The sequence below is a fragment of the Siphateles boraxobius genome, unplaced genomic scaffold, assembly GCF_051911475.1.
Source record: "Siphateles boraxobius isolate OS27281-9 unplaced genomic scaffold, OSU_SipBor_1 92, whole genome shotgun sequence".
Classification (NCBI taxonomy): Eukaryota; Metazoa; Chordata; class Actinopteri; order Cypriniformes; family Leuciscidae; genus Siphateles; species Siphateles boraxobius.
The window spans coordinates 1963258-1987465 of NW_027509222.1; the positions used below are offsets into that span (position 1 = coordinate 1963258).

General features: G+C 39.7%; 1 protein-coding gene across 2 annotated transcripts in view; it reads right to left on the minus strand.

The window, feature by feature from the left end:
- Positions 1–78: 78 nt before the first annotated feature.
- Positions 79–24208, minus strand: part of camk2a (calcium/calmodulin-dependent protein kinase II alpha) — an 84111-nt gene continuing 59981 nt past the window's right edge. The window contains exons 9-20 of one of the 2 annotated variants that reach the window (XM_077224828.1): positions 22525–22608; positions 19863–19957; positions 19650–19772; positions 19439–19522; positions 17042–17084; positions 13014–13054; positions 9130–9162; positions 8755–8803; positions 7503–7578; positions 5921–6015; positions 4980–5219; positions 79–3108 (exon numbers count right to left, since the gene is read on the minus strand). In XM_077224828.1, the coding sequence (XP_077080943.1) occupies positions 4987–5219; positions 5921–6015; positions 7503–7578; positions 8755–8803; positions 9130–9162; positions 13014–13054; positions 17042–17084; positions 19439–19522; positions 19650–19772; positions 19863–19957; positions 22525–22608 (956 nt within the window). In that variant the 3' untranslated portion in view covers positions 79–3108; positions 4980–4986. The remainder of the gene's footprint in view (positions 3109–4979; positions 5220–5920; positions 6016–7502; positions 7579–8754; positions 8804–9129; positions 9163–13013; positions 13055–17041; positions 17085–19438; positions 19523–19649; positions 19773–19862; positions 19958–22524; positions 22609–24208) is intronic. The other variant, XM_077224829.1, reaches the window with a different exon arrangement.

Here is a 24208-nt window from a genome sequence, read left to right on the forward strand (position 1 = left end):
TGTAATTATGTGTAGTTTGCTGTTATTACTGTAGTAATGTGTAACTACATCCACAACAAATACGCAATGACAACTATAACACTTTGTAAAGCACTTTTATTTATAAGCCCGGTTGCATTAGAGCCAAACTGCAAAAAGTACATTTTACTGAGAAAACAATTATCGCACCCACCCACTTTTAACAATAGAAACCGCATGCCTCAACAAAACACAGTATATACGTGAAACACTATCAAAAGATGCTGTTATGCCTTTAATAAACTGTGCTAAACAATCGAGAAGACAGAAACATCAAAGAGGCCAGCAGTAGCCGTTCACAATGAACCCTTGCTTTCCATGCATTTTATTTTTCAATTCCTAAATGTGTCTTTATAAAGAGGGAATCCTTGAAAAACTTTAGTTCTGTTATGAGAATTGAATAATAATAATTCAATCGTTCAATCGGTTTTCTGTTCATGGTATTATGTCACAAAGTCCAGCCTGATGAATAGCAGTTTTTATACAGCCATGGCCAAACGTTTCTATACAACCTTGTTTAGATCAAATAACAAAAAAATCATGCATACAGTCATCACATTAACATTCTTGTTTTACTAAATAAATACTAAGCAATATTTGACAAATCCGACTAATCAGCTCATACATAATTACTAGTAAAACGTAAATGGTTTAATAAATCGAAACATATATTAATCTGTGCATATAAGATGCAAAATGTGTTAATATACCTTACAAATCTTTAGATAAGACAGAAAGACTAAGTTGAATATCAGATATTCAATAATCCAATAGTCTGAATACAATATCAACAAGTTAAAACGCTATAGGTCGTTGAGCATCACTATGTCCACCTTATTCCTCGAATCATTTTAATAACTGTGATTCCATTGTACATGTTAATAAATATGCAAGCACAGTTGTGAGTGATTAACGCCTTCTGTTGTCAAGTGTTTTTAAAAACAACTTCAGTAGATAAGCACTTCCCTCACTGTTAACAACACCGATTATTGAGCGCTCTCTCTCTCTCTCTCTCTCTCTCACACACTCTCTCTCGGTCTCTCTCTCTCTTGGTGTCTCTCTCTCTCTCACTCTCTCTCTCTCACTCTCTCGGTGTCTCTATCTCTCTCACACACTCTCTCTCTATCTCTCTCTCTGTCTCTCTCTCTCTCTCACACACTCTCTCTCTATCTCTCTCTCTCTCTCGGTGTCTCTCTCTCACTCAATTCAATTCAATTCAATTCAATTCTCACACACACTCTCTCGGTCTCTCTCTCTCTCTCACACACTCTCTCTCACTCTCTCTCTCTCACTCTCTCGGTGTCTCTATCTCTCTCACACACTCTCTCTCTATCTCTCTCTCGGTCTCTCTCTCTCTCTCACACACTCTCTCTCTATCTCTCTCTCTCTCTCGGTGTCTCTCTCTCACTCAATTCAATTCAATTCAATTCAATTCTCACACACACTCTCTCGGTCTCTCTCTCTCTCTCACACACTCTCTCTCACTCTCTCTCTCTCACTCTCTCGGTGTCTCTATCTCTCTCACACACTCTCTCTCTATCTCTCTCTCGGTCTCTCTCTCTCTCTCACACACTCTCTCTCTCTCTCTCTCTCTCTCTCTCTCTCACTCTCTCTCTCTTTCTCTCGGTCTCTCTCTCTCTCTCTTACTCACTCTCTCTCTCTCTCTCTTTCTCTCGGTCTCTCTCTCTCTCTCTTACTCACTCTCTCTCTCTCTCTCTCACTCTCTCTCGGTCTCTCTCTCTCTCTCTCTCAGTCTCTCTCTCTCTTTCTCTCGGTCTCTCTCTCTCTCACACACTCTCTCTCTATCTCTCTCTCTCTCGGTGTCTCTCTCTCACTCTCTCAGTCTCTCTCACTCTCTCTCTCTTTCTCTCTCTCTCTCTTACTCACTCTCTCTCTCACTCTCTCTCTCTCTCTCTCTCTCTCTCTCTCTCTCTCTCTCTCTCTCTCTCTCTCTCTCTCTTACTCACTCTCTCTTACTCACTCTCTCTCTCTCTCACTCTCTCTCTCTCTCTCTCTCTCTCTCTCTCTCTCTCACTCTCTCTTACTCTCTCTCTCTCTCTCTCTCTCTCTCTCTCTCTCTCTCTCTCTCTCTCTCTCTCTCTCTCTCTGTCTCTCTCACAACATGCTCCCATTGAATTTGAATAGCCGTTAAGCCTAGACATCGAACAAACCTTTAAGAGCTTTTGTGACTTCAAGAGACTTCCTTTTGTTGTTAAAAGAAAAAATCCCTGAATCCTAAAATACAAAAGGAAGAACAAATACACCAGCTCTACTGGAAGAACTTTATCACGGAAAAGAAAAAAGGTCTCGCATGCAGATACTGTAGCCCCACAATGCACTGCAGCTCGGGACAGTGCCACCGTCAACGAACGGTTCGTTGAATGAGTCGCTCACCCCTCTTGATCCATCCGTTCGTGCAGTGCAGATTTTTTCTTCTTTTTTTTTGCGCCATCGATGCAGCTTTGATTTCAAGGGCTAAACGTATACTGAAATTCACTGTTGTTCAAGAGTTCTGGAGGACAAGCTGTTCATTGATATTCACATGAAAAACTCATTACAATATTCTTACCTAGCAGTTACACGTGTGGAATTATAAAGGTATGACTGTTTCTAATATCTAATATCTTTTTTGTTTAACAATAAATTAAAATTATACATGGGATTGTTACAATCGAGTTTTAAGACAGGCATAGGAGAGAGAGATTGAAAAACTAATGTCTAAATGTTTATTGATTAAAAAGCGCATATCTAGATACCGTGTCCTTTTTATAAAACGCAGGAAGCAGGATCTCTTTAGGAATGTAGTACTTGCTCCATCCTTGTCCCGAATATCTCATTTGTCCAAGCACACTTATGGTCGAAACATGGTGGCTAATTTTGTAAACATACCCAAACTACTGAAAAAATGAATACCACACAGCACAAAGTGGCTTCATCATAGTGTATCCATAAAGAAGTGTTCTGAGCAATGCGGAATAAATGCTGATGTGAATGTGATGACACTAAAGCCAATGAAGTTCAAGGAAAAGATGAGAAGCTCGGAGCTTGTACATCCTCAAGCGAGTGATCCTGCAACTGTGATGTTTTCAACTAAGACAGAAATAGAGAGTTAGGTCAGTATGCAAACTGCAACAGAGCCAGAATATTGTTATGAATATAATCCACAGCCCAGACAGCAACATCGTGTCGGCCCAGATCCGGCCCACATCTTGTACATGTGGGCCGGATCTGGGGTTTCATTTATAATCATTGCATACGCACAAAACAGGCCCTGAAAGAGGCGTACGCATAAGTTGTGATTCATACAAACAAACTTGACTGGAAAATTTGGCGACACCGATGTTGATCAGATGGACTGACAGTAGATGAAGGAAAACTGCTTTAAATCTTCATTATGAGTCCTAATCATAAATGCAGTGCATGTTCACGATAACAGTTTAAATGCAAAAAATATTGATTTTAACTGTTTTACATCTGATATACACATTTAGATTAAATATGCCATTCTCATTAATGGAGTTAAGCACTTAAATTACATGAAATCATTACTGAGGCAAGAAGTTACAACATTTTTTAGATTCTAATAAATAATATTTGTAGTGGATGCGATGCTTTTGAACACGTTTCCTGTGGCATACTGTGTTTTAATGTTTTAACTACAGTGAGGATTGATTAGCGCATGATAATAGCAGAACTGAGAAAATATTTTCACGCAAATAGTGATCAATAATGCACAATAAGGCCTATCTGTCTCCATAAAAAATATGAAGCAATTAGAAATACTATTTGGCCAGTGGAAAAGATTGCGAAAACTCTCTGAAGTGCGTTTTAATTCTATACTATTTAATTTATTTATTCAAAAACAAGGCAAGGCTACTGAATGGTTTTTAGGAATGTAATGTGACGCTCAGCAGTATCTAATATTTTCCTAATGTCTTGTACCGTTAAACATATCGCATGGATGAATATGCATATGCAAATGATATGCAGATGAGGTTCTGCATAGTAAAACGAGACCTGAAAATTAAATTTCCAATTAAAACTGTTGTAAATTTTGAATTCTTAAAAGTCTTGTAAAAAAGACACTTAAGTAAAAAGTAAAAAAAGCGAACTTGGAAAAAAAAAGTTATGTTCTAAAAAAAGTTTTTTTGATGCTGAACAATACAAACGTGACTATTTAATTTTCGACCATTTCTATTTTCAAATCAAGTCCATAATAATAATAATAATAATAAATTTTATTTATATTGCGCTTTTCTTGTACCCAAAGCGCTACAAGTACAGTACAAAAGTAAATGCATTAAAAATTAAGATAAATTAACATACACCAATTAAGACACAAATACCTTCTTAAAAAAGATGGGTTTTTAACAGTTTCTTAAAACTCGTTAATGTTGTAGCATTCCTAATCGTTAAAGGAAGTGCATTCCACAACCTGGGGGCTGCCACAGAGAAAGCTCTTTCACCCATCGTTTTCAGTCTGCAAGAAGGCTGTTTCAGTAGAAAAGAGTGGGCGGAGCGCAAAGATCGAGAGGGCATATATGGCGTAATCAAATCACATATATATGATGGTGCAGTTCCATGTACAGCTTTATATGTTAAAATAAGAGTTTTAAAATCAATACGGGCATGTACCGGAAGCCAATGCAGGTTCCTAAGCACACCAGAGATATGCTGACGAAAAGGAGTATGTGTAATCTTTGATTACATGGAAAAAGTCCATGATTTTCTTTTTTGTGTTCACAGACCAGGTGTGAAAACTTTTACCAAGTTTCGTACCATTCCGATGAAGTACATTTTTTGGTTCAAAAATGACCGAAGAGCACCAGAGATTTAAAGATTTTTTTTTTTTTAGATAATGATCATTCGTTTGCCAATGAAAATGAACAAGAATACACTCAGTGCCTTTGCACCTCTGATGCCTTGTTCCCCGATGATGAATGAATTCTGACACGTCTTACCTGACTCTTATTTAGTGATGGCAGACGGAGAGCCTGAGCGATGGAAATGGACTATCTGCCACTTGCCGTCTTTACGATGCCAGATTCGCGTCTCCTCTGACTGGGCGGTGCATGGCATCCCGTTCGTGTCGAGATACTGCGTGATACGAATGTAGGCGATACAGGCGGCGTCCTCTCCGATCAGATGGATGTGAGGGTTCAGGATGGTAGTGTGAACCGGCTTGCTGTTCTTTGACCACACTGTTCAAACGCAAACAAACAAAACACCTTTTTTCATGTAAATATCTGTAGAGAGGAGCTACATACTACATGGATAGAGATGCTTGGAGGCTCTGAATCTTCAGAGTGTGCAGTGTAATTAACCTTAGCGCAATAACCCTAGTTTTTTCGCCCTTTAAATATGAATGGGAAAAGAGAACGCAAGCGCTCCCTTTTCACACAGAACTTGATTTGTGAAAATAACTGTAAAAATACCACTTGCCTCGAAGGTCTTTGAAACAATGCAGAACTTATGCCACAAAGCATGTTTCAACAACATGATATTACTGACAAAATAAAAACATGGATTTGTGCATAATGCACATGATCTGACACGCACTGACTTTAGTTTAGCTTTGAATGCAACTTTGAAACACAACATTGAAAGACTTTGATAGATATTGATTAATGACCGTGGGCTTCTTGAATGTGATCCAGTCATTGTAATCCGAGAAAGAAAGGCTTCTACACCCCAACATATGGTGACACAATAGTAGGCGTAGTGAAGTATACAAAAGAGTCTTATATACTGGATATTTTCTTATTTCTTATTCCAAATATTGCGAATCATTGTCTGGATGTCACAACTGAACACCGCATTACACACTGCTTTGATAAACTAGGCAGAAGTTATTTGGAAATTTCATTTATTCATAGTCATATAGGTATACGTTTCATCTTACAGTTTTCAAAGTAGAAGCGATGGAAGTCCAGGCCCTCCACCAGGTTTCCCAGAGCCTCGGGCTCAAACGCCGTAACGCTGGGATCACACATCTTCCTGTGCACAAACATCACTTACTGGATCACTCACTACACAAACACTGGCTCAAATATACAAATACACAGAATTATTTGAAGTGATTTGATCATTTAACTGGCTAAAGCATTATCGTCCTGCTGCATGTCTCGGATACAGCCAACTAATATGATAATATATCATATTGAATAAAGTCTACTTGACATCATTGACCTCTTAAAAACTTCATTTTATAACCAGCCCATGAAACTTCAGACAGGAAAAGAGATCCAGCACTGCAAAAAAAATGTTGTCTTGTTTCCAGTCATCAAACATTTCTTAAATCAAGATGCATTTACTAAAGTAGTAAAATAATTAGATATTAAGTCTTATTTTCTGGGGAAATAAATAAAAAAAAGTGAGTTTTTGCTTAAAATAAGCTAAAGTATCTGTCAATGGGGTAAGAAAAATAATGTTGTTTCTGTTTAAATTAAGATTATTTTTCTTAACTCATTGGCAGACATTTTTGCTTTTTTTAAGCATCAACTCACTTAATTTTTATTTATTTACCCAGAAAACAGGACATCATATTTTGTCATTTTACTCTAGTAAATGCATCTTGATTTAAGAATTTTTATATATTTGGACTGGAAATGAGACAAAAATACTAAGTAAGAAAAGCTTTTTTTTGCAGTAAGAACATCTGGAACGTAGAAACGATATCTCTCTCATAAGCATGACAGGAGGCCATCTGCTTTTTAACATCACAGTTTTTTATTAAGTTACACAAGTTTAAGTGAGCCCAATCTCTAGTACTGCGTATCCATAGCACAAGTTCATGCTTTCATTTTGCATGCTCTTTATACGCAGAAATGACCTTTTACATGCATCTGATATGCATTTTTTTACCACACATGATATGCACTTTTTGCATGCATATAATACAGACAATACACACTCAACCAATTCTATACAACGGGTACATTTTACATACAAGATGCAGGTAAAATATTACTTCTGCGTATAAAGAACATACCAAATAAAAGCATGGACTGATGCTATAGATACGCAATGGCAGGAGATCGTGTTGGTTTATGTTTACTTCACCGATTTAACTTTATAGCAGTGTTTGACATATTTTACATATTTGTCCTTTTATAGACAGTGTATTTAATCTTTGTGATTACACTTTGTTTTACAGTACATGTACTTACAGTGTATTTACCCAAGAAAGTACTGGTAATATAAGGTAACTACATGGGTTAAGGTTAGGTTTAGGGATAGGTTCAGGGTTAGTACCTAGTTATAAGTTACCCAATTATTGTAATTGCTATAACAAGTACATAGTATGTAAATGCGGAAAAGGACTTTAAAATAAAGTGCTACCGTTATTGTTATATATGCATATGTTTTATGTGTTATATGTATAGCTATCATCCCCAGTCTCCACTACAGTACATTCATATTTAATGATTAGCAAATGCAAATGTTGAAGGACTGGATGAAAAACAAATGGTGCCCAGACTCACGTGTAATTCTCGAAGTCTCCATTACTGATGGCTTCAATGAGTTGCTCAGTTACTTTAATGATTTCTTGCTTCCTCACTGCAAAGGAGAAAGATGCGTATTTTAGAGGTGGTTTTCAGTGGCGCAGTTTATGTTAGATCCCACTGTATAAGGGCAATTTTCTTTAAATTATTATTTACACTTAGGTTCCCTTATTGAGTAGAAATTGAAATAAGTATAATCATTATCTTTGCTTAGTATGTCAAGTTTGATAAAAGTACCTGATTAATAAATGAATGCGTAACCAATAATAGTCAATAAAAGTGACAACAGAAGGTTACTCTTTATTCCGATGGTCCACTTTAGAAATTCGAACAACTACTAATAAGTAACTTGTCAACTACATGTCAATCGTCTCTAATTAGAGTATTAGTAGACTGTTAGGTGTTAGTAGAATAAGTTGAAATGTATTTGCAAAGTTACTTAGTTAGTTAGTAGAATGTCTAAAGTGGACCATCGGAATAAAGTGTTTCCAGTTAGAATAAAAAATGCATCTATGAATAATCAGACCTAATGTCATTGAGGTCATGTGTGTTTATGCTAATATGAGAGGAAAGGCTACAACTTGTGGTTACAGTTTGCAAAACTGTGGAAATTCGAAATTAAGATTAAGGTTTTATGAATATGTTGGCACGATTTGCTAAAATGAGAAATGGAACAGTTTACCAGTGTGTGAGCACACCTGAGAACAGATTACATGATGGCAGAGGCTATTTACACCTAATGCATCATGATTAATGTTTTCGTTGAGCACAGGGTCATTTTCAGTGTTCGTGGACCTGTAAGTATTCTATCACCACAATGATGATGTGTGTTGAATGGACGGGTATATGCAAATGAGAACTGCATCATGAAGTCAGGATGGGGCTTATTTCAAAACAAGACATTTTTGGATGGATGGATTTACGGATGGATGGATATACAGATGGGTATACGGATGGATGGACATACGAATGAATGGATGGATGGATGGATGGATATACGGATGGATGGATATACAGATGGATGGATGGCTATACGGATGGATGGATATACGAATGGATGGATGGATGGATATACGGATGGATGGATATACGAATGAATGGATGGATGGATGGATGGATGGATATACGAATGATTGGATGGATGGATGGATATACGGATGGATGGATGGATATAAGAATGATTGGATGGATGGATGGATGGATGGATAGATGGATAGATTTGTAGTCTCACCTCTAGTATCCTCATCTTCAATGGTGGTGTTAGTACTCTCTGATGATTCCTAGAAAGGATAGGATTCAGGGTTTTATTGTTAATTTCAAAGCCAGGATCACATAATGCAAGATCATAGTTGACCAGCTGCTTTCTCTGTGACGTCAAGAAAGAAAGAGTTAGTGAAAATCAGGTGTCAAGCTGCTGACTTGACAGCAGTCCTGCAATAATGAATGTGTCAGATTTGCGTCAACTTTACAGATGTGATGTAACATCAACATCAGCAAAAAGAAAGTCCAGCTCCATGGCAGCCATGTTTTGCTCATTGTTAGGTTGCCTTTAAAGGTTGCCAGTTGTGGCAGATTGTCAACAGGATGGAGCCTGTTTCACACTCACCATCAGCTGGGTGCTGGAACTGGACTTCCTTTTCTGGAAGAAAAATGAGAAGAGGTTAGACAGGAACAAACACTAAATTGACAAAGGGAGATGAGAGGAACAGCCGTGAATATGTGAATAAAGTCTAAAATAGTCCTCCTCAAATTTAGTCCACCTTAAATTTTGTGTCTATTCCTTGGCTTATAAGGCTTAAGGGAGCACTTGTATGAGTATCTGTAGTGCTAATATACCTGGTTTTATGATGAACTTGTTTCAGTATACATTTTTGCAAAATATGAAATAATCTACAGCAGGTAATACCACTGTAGTTTACAGGTGAAATGCCACTACTGGCCATTGAGTCCAAATAGATTGGGAGATTTTCAGTAACTAATTATGTATATTTCAGTTTGTTCCCTATGGTTTTAGAAAACTTGGAATATAGCGCACACTTTTGTATTGAAAAGAGAAGCCTGTGTGTATAATGGATTTTATTTTGTACGAAGTGATAATGGATTTCTGGAGGAGGGTGGGATAGGAAGGTCTAAGGAAGCCCATGGTGGCGCAGGCGGAAGAAGTAACCATGGAGTAGCAGGAGGGATGGCCAAGGGATCGATTAGGCAAGGTGGAGCTAAGGGATTGATAAGTCAAGTTGGAGCCAAGGGATCGATTAGGCAAGGTGGAGCTAAGGGATCGATAAGTCAAGGTGGAGCCATGGGATCGTTTAGTCAAGGTGGAGCCAAGGGATCGATTAGTCAAGGTGGAGCCAAGGGATAGATTAGGCAAGGTGGAGCCAAGGGATTGATTAGGCAAGGTGGAGCCATGGAATCGATTAGTCAAGGTGGAGCCAAGGGATCGATTAGTCAAGGTGGAGCCAAGGGATCGATTAGTCAAGGTGGAGCCAAGGGATCGATTAGACAAGGTGGAACCAAGGGATCGATTAGACAAGGTGGAGCCAAGGGATCGATTAGTCAAGGTGGAGCCAAGGGAACGATTAGTCAAGGTGGAGCCAAGGGATCGATGAGGCAAGGTGGAGCCAAGGGATCGATTAGTCAAGGTGGAGCCAAGGGATCGGTTAGTCAAGGTGGAGCCAAGGGATCGAGTAGACAAGATGGAGCCAAGGGATCGATTAGTCAAGGTGGAGCCAAGGGATCGATTAGTCAAGGTGGAGCCAAGGGATCAATTAGGCAAGGTGGAGCCAAGGAATTGATTGGACAAGGTGGAGCCAAGGGATTGATTAGTCAAGGTGGAGCCATGGAATTGATTAGTCAAGGTGGAGCCAAGGGATCGATTAGTCATGGTGGAGCTAAGGGATTGATTGGTCAAGGTGGAGCCATGGAATTGATTAGTCAAGGTGGATCCAAGGGATCGATTAGTCATGGTGGAGCTAAGGGATTGATTGGTCAAGGTGGAATCATGGGCTTGGAAGGCTGAGGTGGAGCCAATAGGGTTGAAACTTGGAGGCCACCACTCTGAGACCACGGTGGATCTGGGTGACCAGGAGACCGTATTCACGTCTGTGGAGCTGGTGGAGGAGGAGCTGGATGGAACTAGAGAGTCTAACAAGCTGGATGGGACTGGAGGAGGAGAAACAAATTAAGGGTGAGTTGTAGGTTGGGAACTAACTCATGGGAGGACAGGTTAATGAGCGCTGATACGGCCTCTGCCTCTAGCTGAGGGTTCGTGGTGGGTGTGGGCTCTTCAACTGCACTATATATGGTGTATTTCAAGGTCCCTTCTAGTATTAAAAAAGTTCTGACTTCGGTACCAAGTCGGTACTGGAATTTAAAAAATGTGACGATACCTGCATTTCCCTCTAGCATTTTGAGCAGTGTTGAACGGATTCTTAAACACTTCTGTTTCACCATTGTGTTGACGCACTCAACATATATGTCTGTGATTTGCTACAATGAACAACAATGACATCTTTGACGCTCTTCACCGAGCGCTTACACAGATATACACGGGAGCGTTTAAAAACAGGCGTCTAGCAGCGGATCCCTAATATATCCGCTGATAGACGCAAACTCTCCCTTGTGTATCTAAGTGCTCGATGAAGAGCGTCAAAGATATCATTGTTGATCAGTGTAGCCAATCACAGACATATATGTTTAGCGCGTGAACACAATGGCCAATCAGAAGTGTTTAAGAATCCGTTCAACACTGCTCAAAATGCTAGATGGAAATGCAGGTATCGTCACATTTTTTAAATTCCAGTACCGACTTGGTACCAAAGTCATTACTTTTGACAACTCTAGTTCCTACTGAGGTTGAATTTTGGATGTAAATAAAAAATGTGGGGTAGCTTTAGGGGTGGGACTAGGAGATTTTTTTTTTGATAAAACATTATTTAGAGATATGTGCGTCTTTCTCACTTTATTAAAGCCTCCTCTGTACTGGAAAACATAAAACCACTGTAAGCACCACTTTAAGATGTGATTCAAGTGATGTAGGGCCTTTAAATCAATGACCATTCTGGGCAGATTGGGCACAAAACTTGATGACTTGGGTTTTTCCCCATCAATTTGTCATGGAGGTCAATGACTTTTTGACAAATCACCCTCAGACTGTTAGACTAGGCCCTCACACTCAGCATAGCACATGGCTATGTGCTGAGCCCCCTTCTCTTTGCTCTCTACACTCATGACTGTGTCCCCACCCATCCCACAAACACCATTATTAAGTTCACAGATGACACAACAGTTGTTGGACTTATCCCAGGAGAAGATGAGACAGCTTATAGGAACGGAGTCCAAAGATTGGCAGTTGTGTGCTCGGACAATAGTCTCATATTGAACTCTTTAAAAATAAAATAACTCATTATAAAATTCTAGAAGAGCAGCACACTTCTCAAGCCTTTATATATTAACAGGGACTGTGGAATTGGTCCCTGCTTTCAGGTTTCTGAGCATACATATCTCCGCAGATCTCTCCTGGGCTACCAACACCACCGGAGTAGTCATGAAGGCACAGCAGAGACTCTGTTGACACACTGCATCTCTGTGTGGTATGGCAGCTGCTCAGCAGCCGACAGAAGAGCCCTCCAGAGGGTCATCAGTACAGATCATCGGATGCCCACTTTCCTGACTGGAAGACTTATTCAGCTCTCGTTTTTTTAAGTAGAGCAGCTACCATACTGAATCCTAACATATCATTCTACTATGACCATGGATCCGTTTGTCCGGCTGTCCTCTGGTAGGCATTTCAGGTACAGAGTATCACGGACATACAGACTCCAAATCCAGACTTAGCGCCTCCCATAGGACCCCCATACGGTTCAGAAATTATGCTCCAAAATATCAGAAAATCTTTTCTCTTTTTTCCACAGAAGTGGCACAGATTCGCTGATTAAGTCCTTGTGCCTGTGTAGCGAGCAAAAATACCAATCTTTCTTCAGAGGCAGTGGCATCAAGAGCTGCCACAATTGCAGTTAAAGACAAAAATCATTTAACAAACCAGTTTACCTTTGCTTACAGGATGAAAGGAGGTCCAAAGTGGATGTATGGTGCTGTCAGACAAAGAATTGGAGGACAGGAATTTAATCTCACACAGCAACATAGTCCTGGCCCAGATCCGGCCTACATCTGGTACACGTTGAATGCACATGTACCAGATGTTTGCCGGATCTGGGCTGACACTATGTTGCTGTCTGGGATATGATATGGTAGAAATAGTGAAAGTAGAACGCTATTCCAAAATCAGCTGTGATGTTTTGTTCCTGTGTGTTTTCAATAAATCGGTTATGTGAATGATTCAACGACTCACTCACAAACACACACAAAAACAGTCAAAAGTGGAGTGAACTGTTGTCTATGATATAATATAATATAACATAACGTAAATAACATGCGTAATAAAGTTACCCATTGTGTAAATTATAGGCTTAAATCTGATTTCCACCCTACCTTCACACCATCTGTCTTCTTGCTGACGCCACTCTTTCCTCCTGAAGAGACAAAGAAAAAGAGCGAAATTGCTATAAGAAAGGGCACAAAAGCCCAGAAAAGCATAGTGAGAGGCATAGCACCGCTCTGCTCTGTTCTCCAACTTAAGTTTGGCTCTGGAGATCTGTTGACTTTTTAAAATAGGTGCTGGGAGTTTCCAGCATACATAATCACACACCCACACTCCAGGAACTGCTCACTTTAATGGCTGCTCAAAACAAACAAATAATCAGGAACAGTGAGCGAATACGAAGTGTTAAACCAATTTAATTAAAAAACGAAACACATTAGAGAATAATGAAGAAAACCACACAAGATATAGTCCAAAAATGGATGATTCGCGATTGCTGAAATTAGTCAGACTTTTATTGAAACTATTATTAGATGGGTATTTTCTCGCCTTCTATAGGAAACTAGAATTATCAGTCTTGGTCATGCTTGACCTACGTCTCAGTCTGAATGTTCTCATTGAATAACAGACATAGACAGAGGTACTAAACACTAAAAGTGCACTGCTGACTCAAGCCAGTATGTTTCCATTGAACATTATCTTAAGTAGTGGAGAATGAGCGCTCTGGATAAAAATAGACCGAATGTGATGAATGATCAAGAGTGTTTGGGAGTGATAGAATGGCCTATGCAAAAGCTACGGCTGCTAAACTTGAACAGGTGGAGTTATCTATTTTAGTTTAGACACCGCTGACCTTTTACAGACCCTCACCCGAATGACATACATTCCCACAAGGAACAGAATACTTAAAAAAAAAGAAAATAATTTCTTATTCAGTAGAATCTGTGGCATCTACTACATGATCACTTTAGACTTCTTTTTGTTGATCCTGGAACAACATTCCTGCTGGAAAATTCAATCCTAACCCTATCTCTACCCCTAAACCTAACCATAAGTTATTCCTAAAATCAGAGGGAAATGATAGATGAATAACACTGCTGTAGAAGCACATAACCCTGGTTTTCAACCTGAAATTGACATGAACTGTAAACGTGTCCCTCAAATCTGATTGGTTGTTTGAAATGTTGTTCAGGATGTTGAAATCAGTGAAAACAGTGAAATCAGGTTCTGCTTCACCCCATGATCTTCTACTATTGGAAAACATTTTTAATGGACATGCATGGTGCCTGTCCACATAAATAAAACATTATATAAATGCAGCTTCACATTACAACAATGTGACTCAAAAATAATTAATTTCACGGGATTGTGACTTTAAGGTGCGCTCACATGTACCTTTGTGAGGCAAAATTCTGTGGGTGCAATTAAGTCATCTCAAATAGGAAGGGACACCTGAGGCGAAAAATGTCCCTGCATGGATTTCCCATTGGATTCAAGATGCTTGAATGTAAATTCTCATATAAAGCTGCTTAGTTAGGAAGTGACATCTGAATAAGCAATTCTTCACTATGACACCATGAAACTATTTTGCCTGTGAAATTTTTAAGTTTGACTAATGTGCACTTACACCTGAAAAATTGAGAATGTATCTTAAGAAAAACTTCTTGTCATTCAAACCCCATCCTCTACTGTAGCAATTGCAAACTGGTCCCCAGACAACAAAGAGACAAAGTGTCATCCCTGATCCGGTCCACATCTGGAACGAGTGGAATCCACAAGTACCAGATGTGGCCCGGATCTGGGCCGACACTATGTTGCTGTCTGGGTCATGTTCCATATTTGGGTTTACATATGGCGAGAGGATTACAGATGCTGGGTTTTTGAGGTCATGCCAGTGGTGAAGGTCTATGCCTGAAGCAATAAGTTAAAGGAACATGCCACAGTTTTTTGAAATAGGGGTTATTCACCATCTCCCCTACATTTAGATAGGTGGGCAAACGCATTTTTGTCTCAGTCCATGCATTATCTTTATCTGGCAGCGCCGCCGCTAGCTTACCTTAGCATAATGAATGGAATCCTTTGTTGTCGGATAACATGTCATGAATAAAAGTGATTAAACCCCCCCCCCCCCCCCCCCCCCCCCCAAAAAAAACGAATTACTTCTTGTGGTCTGCGTACTCACAACGAGTACAAATAGCAATGCAGATTAAGACTAGGCGATTTCCTAGGCAGAGATTGACTTGGGACTATTTTGGGGTGAAGCACAGGCGAAGCACTGCTACTTGGGCGCAGAAATATCACCCAACACCTGAAATCCCCTAACTTCCATCACAGTTATTAGTTATTAGGTAAATATTAGCTGGCTATTTTTCCTACAGTAGACATAGTGAATGGCGATGAACATTTTGTGAGAGACGAAGAGGGTGACTTCTCAGACAGTCAAGATTCAGAACCATACCTCTACGAACCCGAGTTTTCAGAAGAGGAGCTGCATGCTTTGGGAATAGACCGACAGGAGGAGGAGGTTGCGATCGCTCAACAGCCTGAGGACGTGAGGATGAGAGCCAACACGAACTGGTGGTGTGTGTGTGTGGGAATATGCCAACCTATAGACCAATTTCTAGCCGACGTCACAATTACGTCACGGCGCTAGCTGGAGGCAAAACAAAGGGAAAACTGCAGGCGGCCTATACAAACCAGCATACATTCGGCTACATAATAAGAAGCTTAAATTACTATTATTATTATTAAATGTCATCTTGTTGTGTTGTTGGATGCAAGAATCAATGAAAAATGAATATGCTGTATCTGGAATTTTTATTTCTAGAAAATATTCACATCATTAAAATTGCACCGTAATGTCACTCTTTACATTGACGTCTTCTTGGCGCTGGCTAGGCAGAACTGCGGACGTACCACACAAGTCTTGTACATGACCATTCATCACATAGTTATAGGCATCTAAAGATTTATATGACCCCAGTATGTCTTTACGCTCGGTTTCTCTATCGGATAGGTGTAGGACTGAGCCAAGCGTTAACGTTAATCCTGTCAGATCGTCCATCCATTGCCTGAGCGTGTACGGGTCAGCTAATCTGGTTCCGTCTGTTAAAATTAACTTTTGCAAATAACAATCGCGGTCCTGGACAGTGAGTGACCTTGCACATTAAGATAAAATCGGATTTTCTCCAGTCATTGTTAAAAAACAAGCTAACAAAACTTGCAAACTAACGTTAGGGAAGCGGCCAGAGGGATCGTTCTGCAACCACCTAAGCTCCGCCCACAGAAAAACGTCACCATGTTTACCAACTGAAAAGGGGTCTATGCCGACTGAGATAGTGTCTGTGCTGTGACGAGTGGGACAAGGCACTGCCATCGATGACCAGGCTCAACGTGGCAGATCAAGATGAGCGTGCCCGCAGTTGTGTCACAGCTATCTAACTTGCATGATATCTCTGCGCCCAAGTAGCGTTAGCAGTGCTTCGCCCACAAGAATTAATTAGTTTTTTACATTTTTTAGCACTTTTACTCCCAACATGCTATCCGGCAACAAAGGATTTCCATTCATTATGCTAAGCTAAGCTAGCGGTGGTGCTGCCAGACTAAGACAATGCATGCACTGTATGCTCAAAGCTGCTTTGAAACAATCTGTATTGTATATAGCGCTATATAAATAAAGGTGACTTGACTCTGCACAATTCATTTACTGTATTAGAAATGAAAGTTTCTTTCTACCTTGATCTTGGACATTAGGCACCATTGTTAAGCATGTTTGGATAGTTAGTCTGGACTGCTGTGTGTTTCTGCACACTTCTTCTAGCATCACTCGGACAGTTCTTGGACTGTGTTTGATAAGCTGACATGGCTTGGACAGATATGCCAATGATTAGAATTTGTTTGTTCAATTTTCCAAATGCTTGCAAATGGCCGGACTCATAACCATCAGCCATCTTTCAGTAAAGGGCCTCGAACACAACAAGATTTTCAAGCATCTCTACAAACCTTCATTGCAACCTGAATCAAAACATTTCCAGTGTATGATAGCGTTGTTTCTGATCATGACATACTCATACACACTCATTTCACACAGGGTAGAAACAAAAACAGCAGATAACAGAAATATAATATTTCGAGTCACCTGAGAAGTTTCTGGTCGCCAGCATAGTAGTGAGAATAGCTCCCTGAAGGCAAAAACACAGGATCTTTTAGCAAACATTCCTCAGTAACAGTGGTGTTTTGTTATCAGAGTTACAGTATGCAAAATTCAGAATTTATGATTCGGCTCCCCTTTAAAACTCCAGTAGGTAACTTTTGTAAACAAATATTTGTTAAAACTCTCATTATGTCCTGAAAGTAGAATATGAGACAGATAATCTGTGAAAAAATCAAGCTCCTCTGGCTCCTCCATGTGGTCCTATTGCCATTTGCAGAAATACACCGCTCCCGGTCAGAAACAACCAATCAGAGCCAGGAGGAATGTCTTAGCAGTGTCAATCACGCTCGTGTACGCGCTGATCACCCCTCTCTTGCACAGCGCGATCGCGTACCGTCGTTCGTGACTCTCCTGTTCGAACTCGTTCATCCAAATGAACTAATCTTTTTTCGAGTAATTTCGTTCATTAAACGAACGAATGACTCGAAAAAAGATTTGTTCATTTGGATGAACGAGTTCGAACAGGATCACGAACGTGCATCACAGAACAGAGCAAGGCGAGCATTTGTGCTTATAAAACTTAAAGTTTTTTATTTATTTTTGAAATGACAGATCGTTTCACTAGATAAGAGCCTTATTCATCGTCTGGTATCGTTTAAAACCCTTTGAAGCTGCGCTGAAACTGTCATTTGGTCCTCGAAACGTTTGTGTCCTATTGAAGTCCATTATATGGAGAAAAAGCCTGGAATGTTTTCATAAAAAAACTTAATTTCTTTTCGACTGAAGAAAGACATGGACATCTTGGATGACATGGGGGTGAGTAAATTATCAGCAAAAGTTTTTTTTTAAAGTGAACTAATCCTTTAAGATTATCTTACTAGCTATTTATAACTTATAGAAAGAGTGCAACCTTATAAAGTTCCATGCAAAATACATAATGATTTGAGGACCAAGTTTATAGTCAAAGTATGGGCAGGCCATAGTCAATGTAAAGCATATTGTTGATGTTTCGTCCCTATTAGTGAATGTTCCATAACTGTTTATAATCCGCCGTCATCGGTGGTCCTGCTTACTAGCCTGCGCGTTCACGGCAGGCTCCGCTGTGGGGGAGGAGCTGTGGGGGAGGAGCTGTGGAGGGAGGAGCTGTGGGGGAGGAGCTGTGGGGGAGGAGCTGTGGAGGGAGGAGCTGTGGGGGAGGAGCTGTGGAGGGAGGAGCTGTGGAGGGAGGAGCTGTGGGGGAGGAGCTGTGGGGGAGGAGCTGTGGGGGAGGAGCTGTGGAGGGAGGAGCTGTGGAGGGAGGAGCTGTGGAGGGAGGAGCTGTGGGGGAGGAGCTGTGGAGGGAGGAGCTGTGGAGGGAGGGCTGTAGTGCAGCAGAGAAAGGGGGTTGGACCTGTAAGTTGTGCTTGTTCAAATTTTCAGGCTAAGTCAACATTTTCTCAAAACTCCCTACTGCAGCTTTAATTTGCAAGTAGGAATTTGAACGGAATTGGCTTTTAAAACTTTTTTTTTTTCGTAAAACTTTCAAACAAGATCATTGACAGTAACATAGTGTCGGCCCAGATCCGGCCCACATCTGGTATACGTGGAATCCGCATGTACCAGATGTGGCCCGGATCTGGGCCGACACTATGTTGCTGTCTGGGATTTGTCAAGCCAAACTAGACAAACTTTATTTTCAGGTAATTTTTCTTTTTTTTACTTCATTTTTATTTGTACTTCAGACATTCAAATTCTGCATCTTGTATGCTACCTCAGCTAGAAATTGATTTGGAATTCAAAAGGCTTTTTGGAATTCCATTTGGAACTGTTAAGGATTCCAAATGACCTAGTTTTCACCCAACTTGAATTAAAGTGGAATAATATTTATTGTTGATGGAACAACCCTTCACTCTAAAAAAAGATGATTCTTTAAAGGTTCTTTATATGTAGTAACAATTCTATTCAGAACCGTATCATCATGAAGAACCCTTTATATGCTGAAATGGTTCTTTGTGTTAGAGTTTAGGGTGCTTTTTTCCTTTATTTTTTATTAATATATACAAATAATATTATTAATATTAATAATATGAAGATACTAGCATACTAATATTAATGAAAATATGTTATTTATAACACCATTATGGCCCTATATAGCACTTTCAAAGCAAGGTCCTTTATGGAAAAATGGACTTTATGGTCCTTATGAAAAGGGTTCTGCCATTGATATAAGTTCAAAGAATTAAAGCTAAAATACAAACCAAAGAATCCTAATTTAGTGTTGTGGGGTTCAAACCTGCAACTTTTTGGGTGCCAGCCCAGATCTTTACATCCTTCTAATCATTCTAAACAGAGTCAATGCGAACTCACAGTACGAGAGCGTCTTGCAGCCTTATATAAACTTACCTTAAGCTTCCTTCTGGCATTGAACTTCTTCAAACATTCAACAGTCTCCTGTCTATGCATGCAAGATGCAACAGTGGATCGATGCTAAAAGCAAAAAGAGGCAAGGTAAAACAAGAGGATAGGTAGAAATACATTAATGAGGCATTTTTCTCAAGTTACAATAAAAGATGCATGTATGTTGTACAGTCCTGATGGACAGTCATGAACTCACTGAGATCCACGGGTGCTTGAGCACCTCCGCAGCAGTGATGCGTTTAGCTGGGTTGATGGTCAGCATCTTATTAATAAGATCTTTTGCCTCAGGAGTGACCGTGTCCCACTCAGGTGAAGGAAACTGTGGGTGCAAAAAGTATGAATCAGACACACATCATTACTTCTGGCATTATCATAAACACTATACTATATGAAGGACGCTTTCACTGACATCATAGGCGCCAGCTTTAATTTGCTGATAGAGTCTATGTTGGTCTTCATCCCAAAAGGGTGGGTATCCAACCAGCAGAATGTAGAGAATCACACCTAAAGAAGAAATTAAGATGGATGTTAAAAAACTTTAAGCTTTAATCCATGCAATATATATAATCTATGCTATAGAGCAAGGCACTTAATACAAGGTATAAGGAAAGACCAAGGAGAGTTGTAACTTTTATTTTTGACTATGTGTCTCATATGTATGTACTTGTTGAGCATTTAACATCTTAAGTCCCCTTGTCGTAAAAATCCAGCTTTTAATGTTGTTAAATCTATGTGGTCTTTTTAATGTGCTTTAAGACAAACCATGTGTAAATGCATAAGTCGACAGCATTGCTGAGTATTTCCTCCTTAAAACTGCAGTGAACCAAAGACAGTCTCAAAAACACGGTTTGAAATCGCTGGTGTTTCTGACGTCACAAACTACCTTGTAACCAATCAGATCAACGTGTGATCGTCAACGAGTGGATCTCTGAGCTGAGTGAGTGAGTGGAGGCGGGGCTCATTTGCATATTCATAGAATAGCGTATACTATTATTATAATTGTGAAAGATTCAACCATGCATGCACTCTTAAAAATAAAATATATCTAAAAGCATGTTTTTGTAACAATGCCATAGAATAACTATTTTGGGTTCCCCAAAGAACCATTTAGCGAATAGTTCTTAAAAGAACCATTTTTTTTTCTTAATGGGAAGAACATTTTAAGAACTTAAAGAAAATGTTTCCACTATAAATAACCTTTTGTGGATTCATGGATTCCTATATTCCAATAAAGAACCTTATTGTTAAGAGTGTATGTTTCATTTAAAAAAAAAAAAAGACCTTGTAATTTTTAATCAAAATCTAATAATTTAGCCCTTCTATAAAATGGCAGACTTCTCTCTGGTGAAGTATGCAAGACTTCCTCAATCATTTAGTGTGCTTAAACCTGCACCTGCAAGCTCACGTTCATCTGCCTCCACTTTAGCATCCACATCTCAACATCCAATCAACAACTAATACATAGAATCAAGTTCCTGCCCTACATTTGTCTTTTTTAATAAGCTGTTAAACTCCAATGTAGGGCAAAATATGAAATAAAAGATCTGTCGCCACTTCCATTTCATTGCAACTTTAAGAATTCAGAAACTTTTGTTCGTAGTGACACCGGTGGCTGTTAAGTGAACTGCAGCCAGCAATTTATTTCTCGTGCTCATACACACACTTCACAGTGACACGAGCGAACCTCGGCCAAATCAGTGATGTAACGTACAAGAGACTGAACATGATTCAAGGCCCTATGTGAGTTTTCTTCTTTGTGCTTCGCTTTGGGTTAAAAAACAGTTTGAAATCCTTCTGCAGCGATATACTGTTAGTGAACATCTAGACACTGTCCACACTGCTGAGATTGACGTGTAGATTAATATGTAAATATGTACTGCACCCTTTCTTCTCCATAACAAAATAAACACACAACAAAAATGACAACGTTGAGACAACAGCAGTTCAGAAAGCATCTGATCATAGCAATGTGGATATGATCAGGTCAGTATAATTACACTGTTATGTTAGTTTGATCATAGACTATATTTGACTCTCCAGTGCTGGGACAGGGCTAAAACAAAGTGTGGAGATGGATCTGGCTATGCGGGACCTTAGCTTAGAGTAAATCCTTTTTTTTTTTGCATGACACATTTATATTATAGGCTCTTTGGCATTATCCTGAATATTGTATAAGCATTAGTTTCATGTGTCATTGTAGTTGACCTCGCTCAATCATAATAGATTATCATTATGTTTGCTGTTGTTGTAAAACAGCATTTTTTTGTGTTGGAGTAAAGAGTCTGTGTTGGAGTCTGAGTTCCGCAGGGACCCGACCGCCTGTTGATGACGTTAACGGATCCGTCTCTAAGCTGACGTTAGCTAGTGTTGCACACGGTTGTCACTGTAGAGAGCGGAAGAGAGAGGCAAAAAGGCAAGGCTCTCAGGAGCGTGCATAAAGAGCACATCCTGGAAAATCATCCTTCACATAAAATTCAGTCTACAGACTTGGATAGGCAACTTAGGAAGTCGAGGGGGAGGTCTCATTTTTTAAGTTTCTTTACAAACTGTTCACACATTGGCAAGAAAAATGCGATTAATTTGTGTAAGAATTTTCATGGATTAGAGCGATACAGAGACCAAATTGCTACTCACTATAGTGAAATGAACTCTCAGGAAAACAAAAAACACTTTTGTGATGTAATTTGTTTTTTCCCGGGGTATCTGTGATCAGTGTGAATAAAAGCACAGAATAAAGGAAAGCTCTGGTGGTATAAAATAACTAAATCATTCAATTTCAGAACAATTATTGGAACAACTGTTCTGTAATATTTGTGAAGTATAGGGTACTGTACAACCATGCACAAAAGCACACCTTAACACTCATAAGTCATGTGATTTTTTACAGTGTGGCAAAAGACATTCAGCTTTGGTTACAGACGTGCAAATTCGCTGCATTTAGACCTTCAAAGATTAAACACTTCAAAGCGAATGTAGCATTGCAATGCAACACTCTGCAATGGATGGTTTGGTACCATACTGAATTATCATGCATTCTTTCAGTGTTTGATGCAAAAATATGAGACACTAACCACATGCCCACAGGTCCACAGCTTTTCCATAGGGGTCCTTCCGTAAGACTTCAGGGGACAGGTAACCAGGAGTGCCAGCAAACCCTGATGTCAGAAAAAATTTTTTATAACCTTTATTTGAGCATATATTTCAGAAATTGAAAATGAGTAACATAAAAAAAAGAAAATTTGAAGATAATTACATTTCCGTGATTTAAATATCAGTATTTCCAGACTATTACAAGAAACATCTCCAGTCAAGCTTAGGGACCCCATAAAATGAAAATGGGAGTTTAGTCAGCATCATGCCCTTTCAAACCGGGACCACATGATTGTGGAGCATCAAATTACACAATTCAAAGCAGAACAAATTTGGAACAGTACTCTTACAAACCCACATTATTTACAGCATATTTATACTGTATCTTGTAAATACAATATATATATATATATTGACAAAGCATGGCTACAATCACATCACAATCATGTCAATGAATAAGAAAATTAGAATGGCAAAATTCATTACAACCTGTAATAATTGGAATCCCTAGAAATCCCCTAGAAAGTAAAAATCCAACTATTCCTTTGTGTATTTAGTGACCTCATTTTATAATGCTCGTTGTCGGTTATTGTCTTTGTTTATGTCCCAGGCTGTTTCTGTTGCATTTGTGTTCTCCATCACCGTGTTGAATATTGTGTTTATTAGAATGAAATCTGGTGCAAAGATGTCTTCCTCAACTCTCCCTTCATCATCCCTGCTGGAATGTTACACATATATTACATAAGGGATGTTTTCTCCCCATTATGATTTTGGTTGATTTGCTATGGTTTTGTTTATGTCTCTTATTTTGTAGTTCTGTCTGTTCCGGTTTCCTGTGTATTTGTAGTCATGTTGTAGTTTTTCTGCCCGAATGCCCTGTCATTGATTCCAGGTGTGTCTTGCTCCTTTGTTTGGTTCTGCTTTTATATACCCCAGTGTTTCCCTTGTTCCTGGTCGGTTGTTCATTGTCCTCCCATGGATGTTGCAAGTGTATGTGTTCAGTTCTGTTTTTCTCCCATGTTCCCTGGTTTCCTGGTTTGATTTGTTGTTCCTGGAACAACATTCTAATCAACCAATCAAATTTGAGGGGCACGTTTACAGTTTATGTCAAGTTTAAGCTTAGAACCAGGGTTATGCGCTTCTACATCAGTGTTATTCACCTATCATTTCCCTCTGATTTTAGGGATAACTTATGGGTAGGGTTAGGTTTAAGGGTAGGGATAGGGTTAAGACAAAGATTTTCGGACAGAAATGTTGTTCCAGGATCAACAAAATATGTTGATCCAGGAACATGTCTTACTTGGCAAAATCACGGTGACCCTCTGGCCTCACCGGCTCAACCACGGTCATCGGGTCTGCCCAGCCTCCGATGGTCAATAAACTCAAACTTATAACTATTTGGCTCCACTCCAGTTCAGGGTCCATCACTCCTCCTTGGTCTTTTGTTCTGCCGGCTCCACCTTGTCTCGTCGCTCCCTCGACTCCGCCGTGGTCTGTCATCCCTGCGACTCTATTGGGGTCCCTTGACCACCTTGGTCAGTCATTGCTCTTGTTCCGCCTCAGATATACGGGATCCCGGCTATACGTCACCCTCCACCCCTTTGGCTGCACTGAGCTCCTCCTTCTCGCCAGCTCTGCCTTTGTCCTCGCTCCCAATGATTTTGC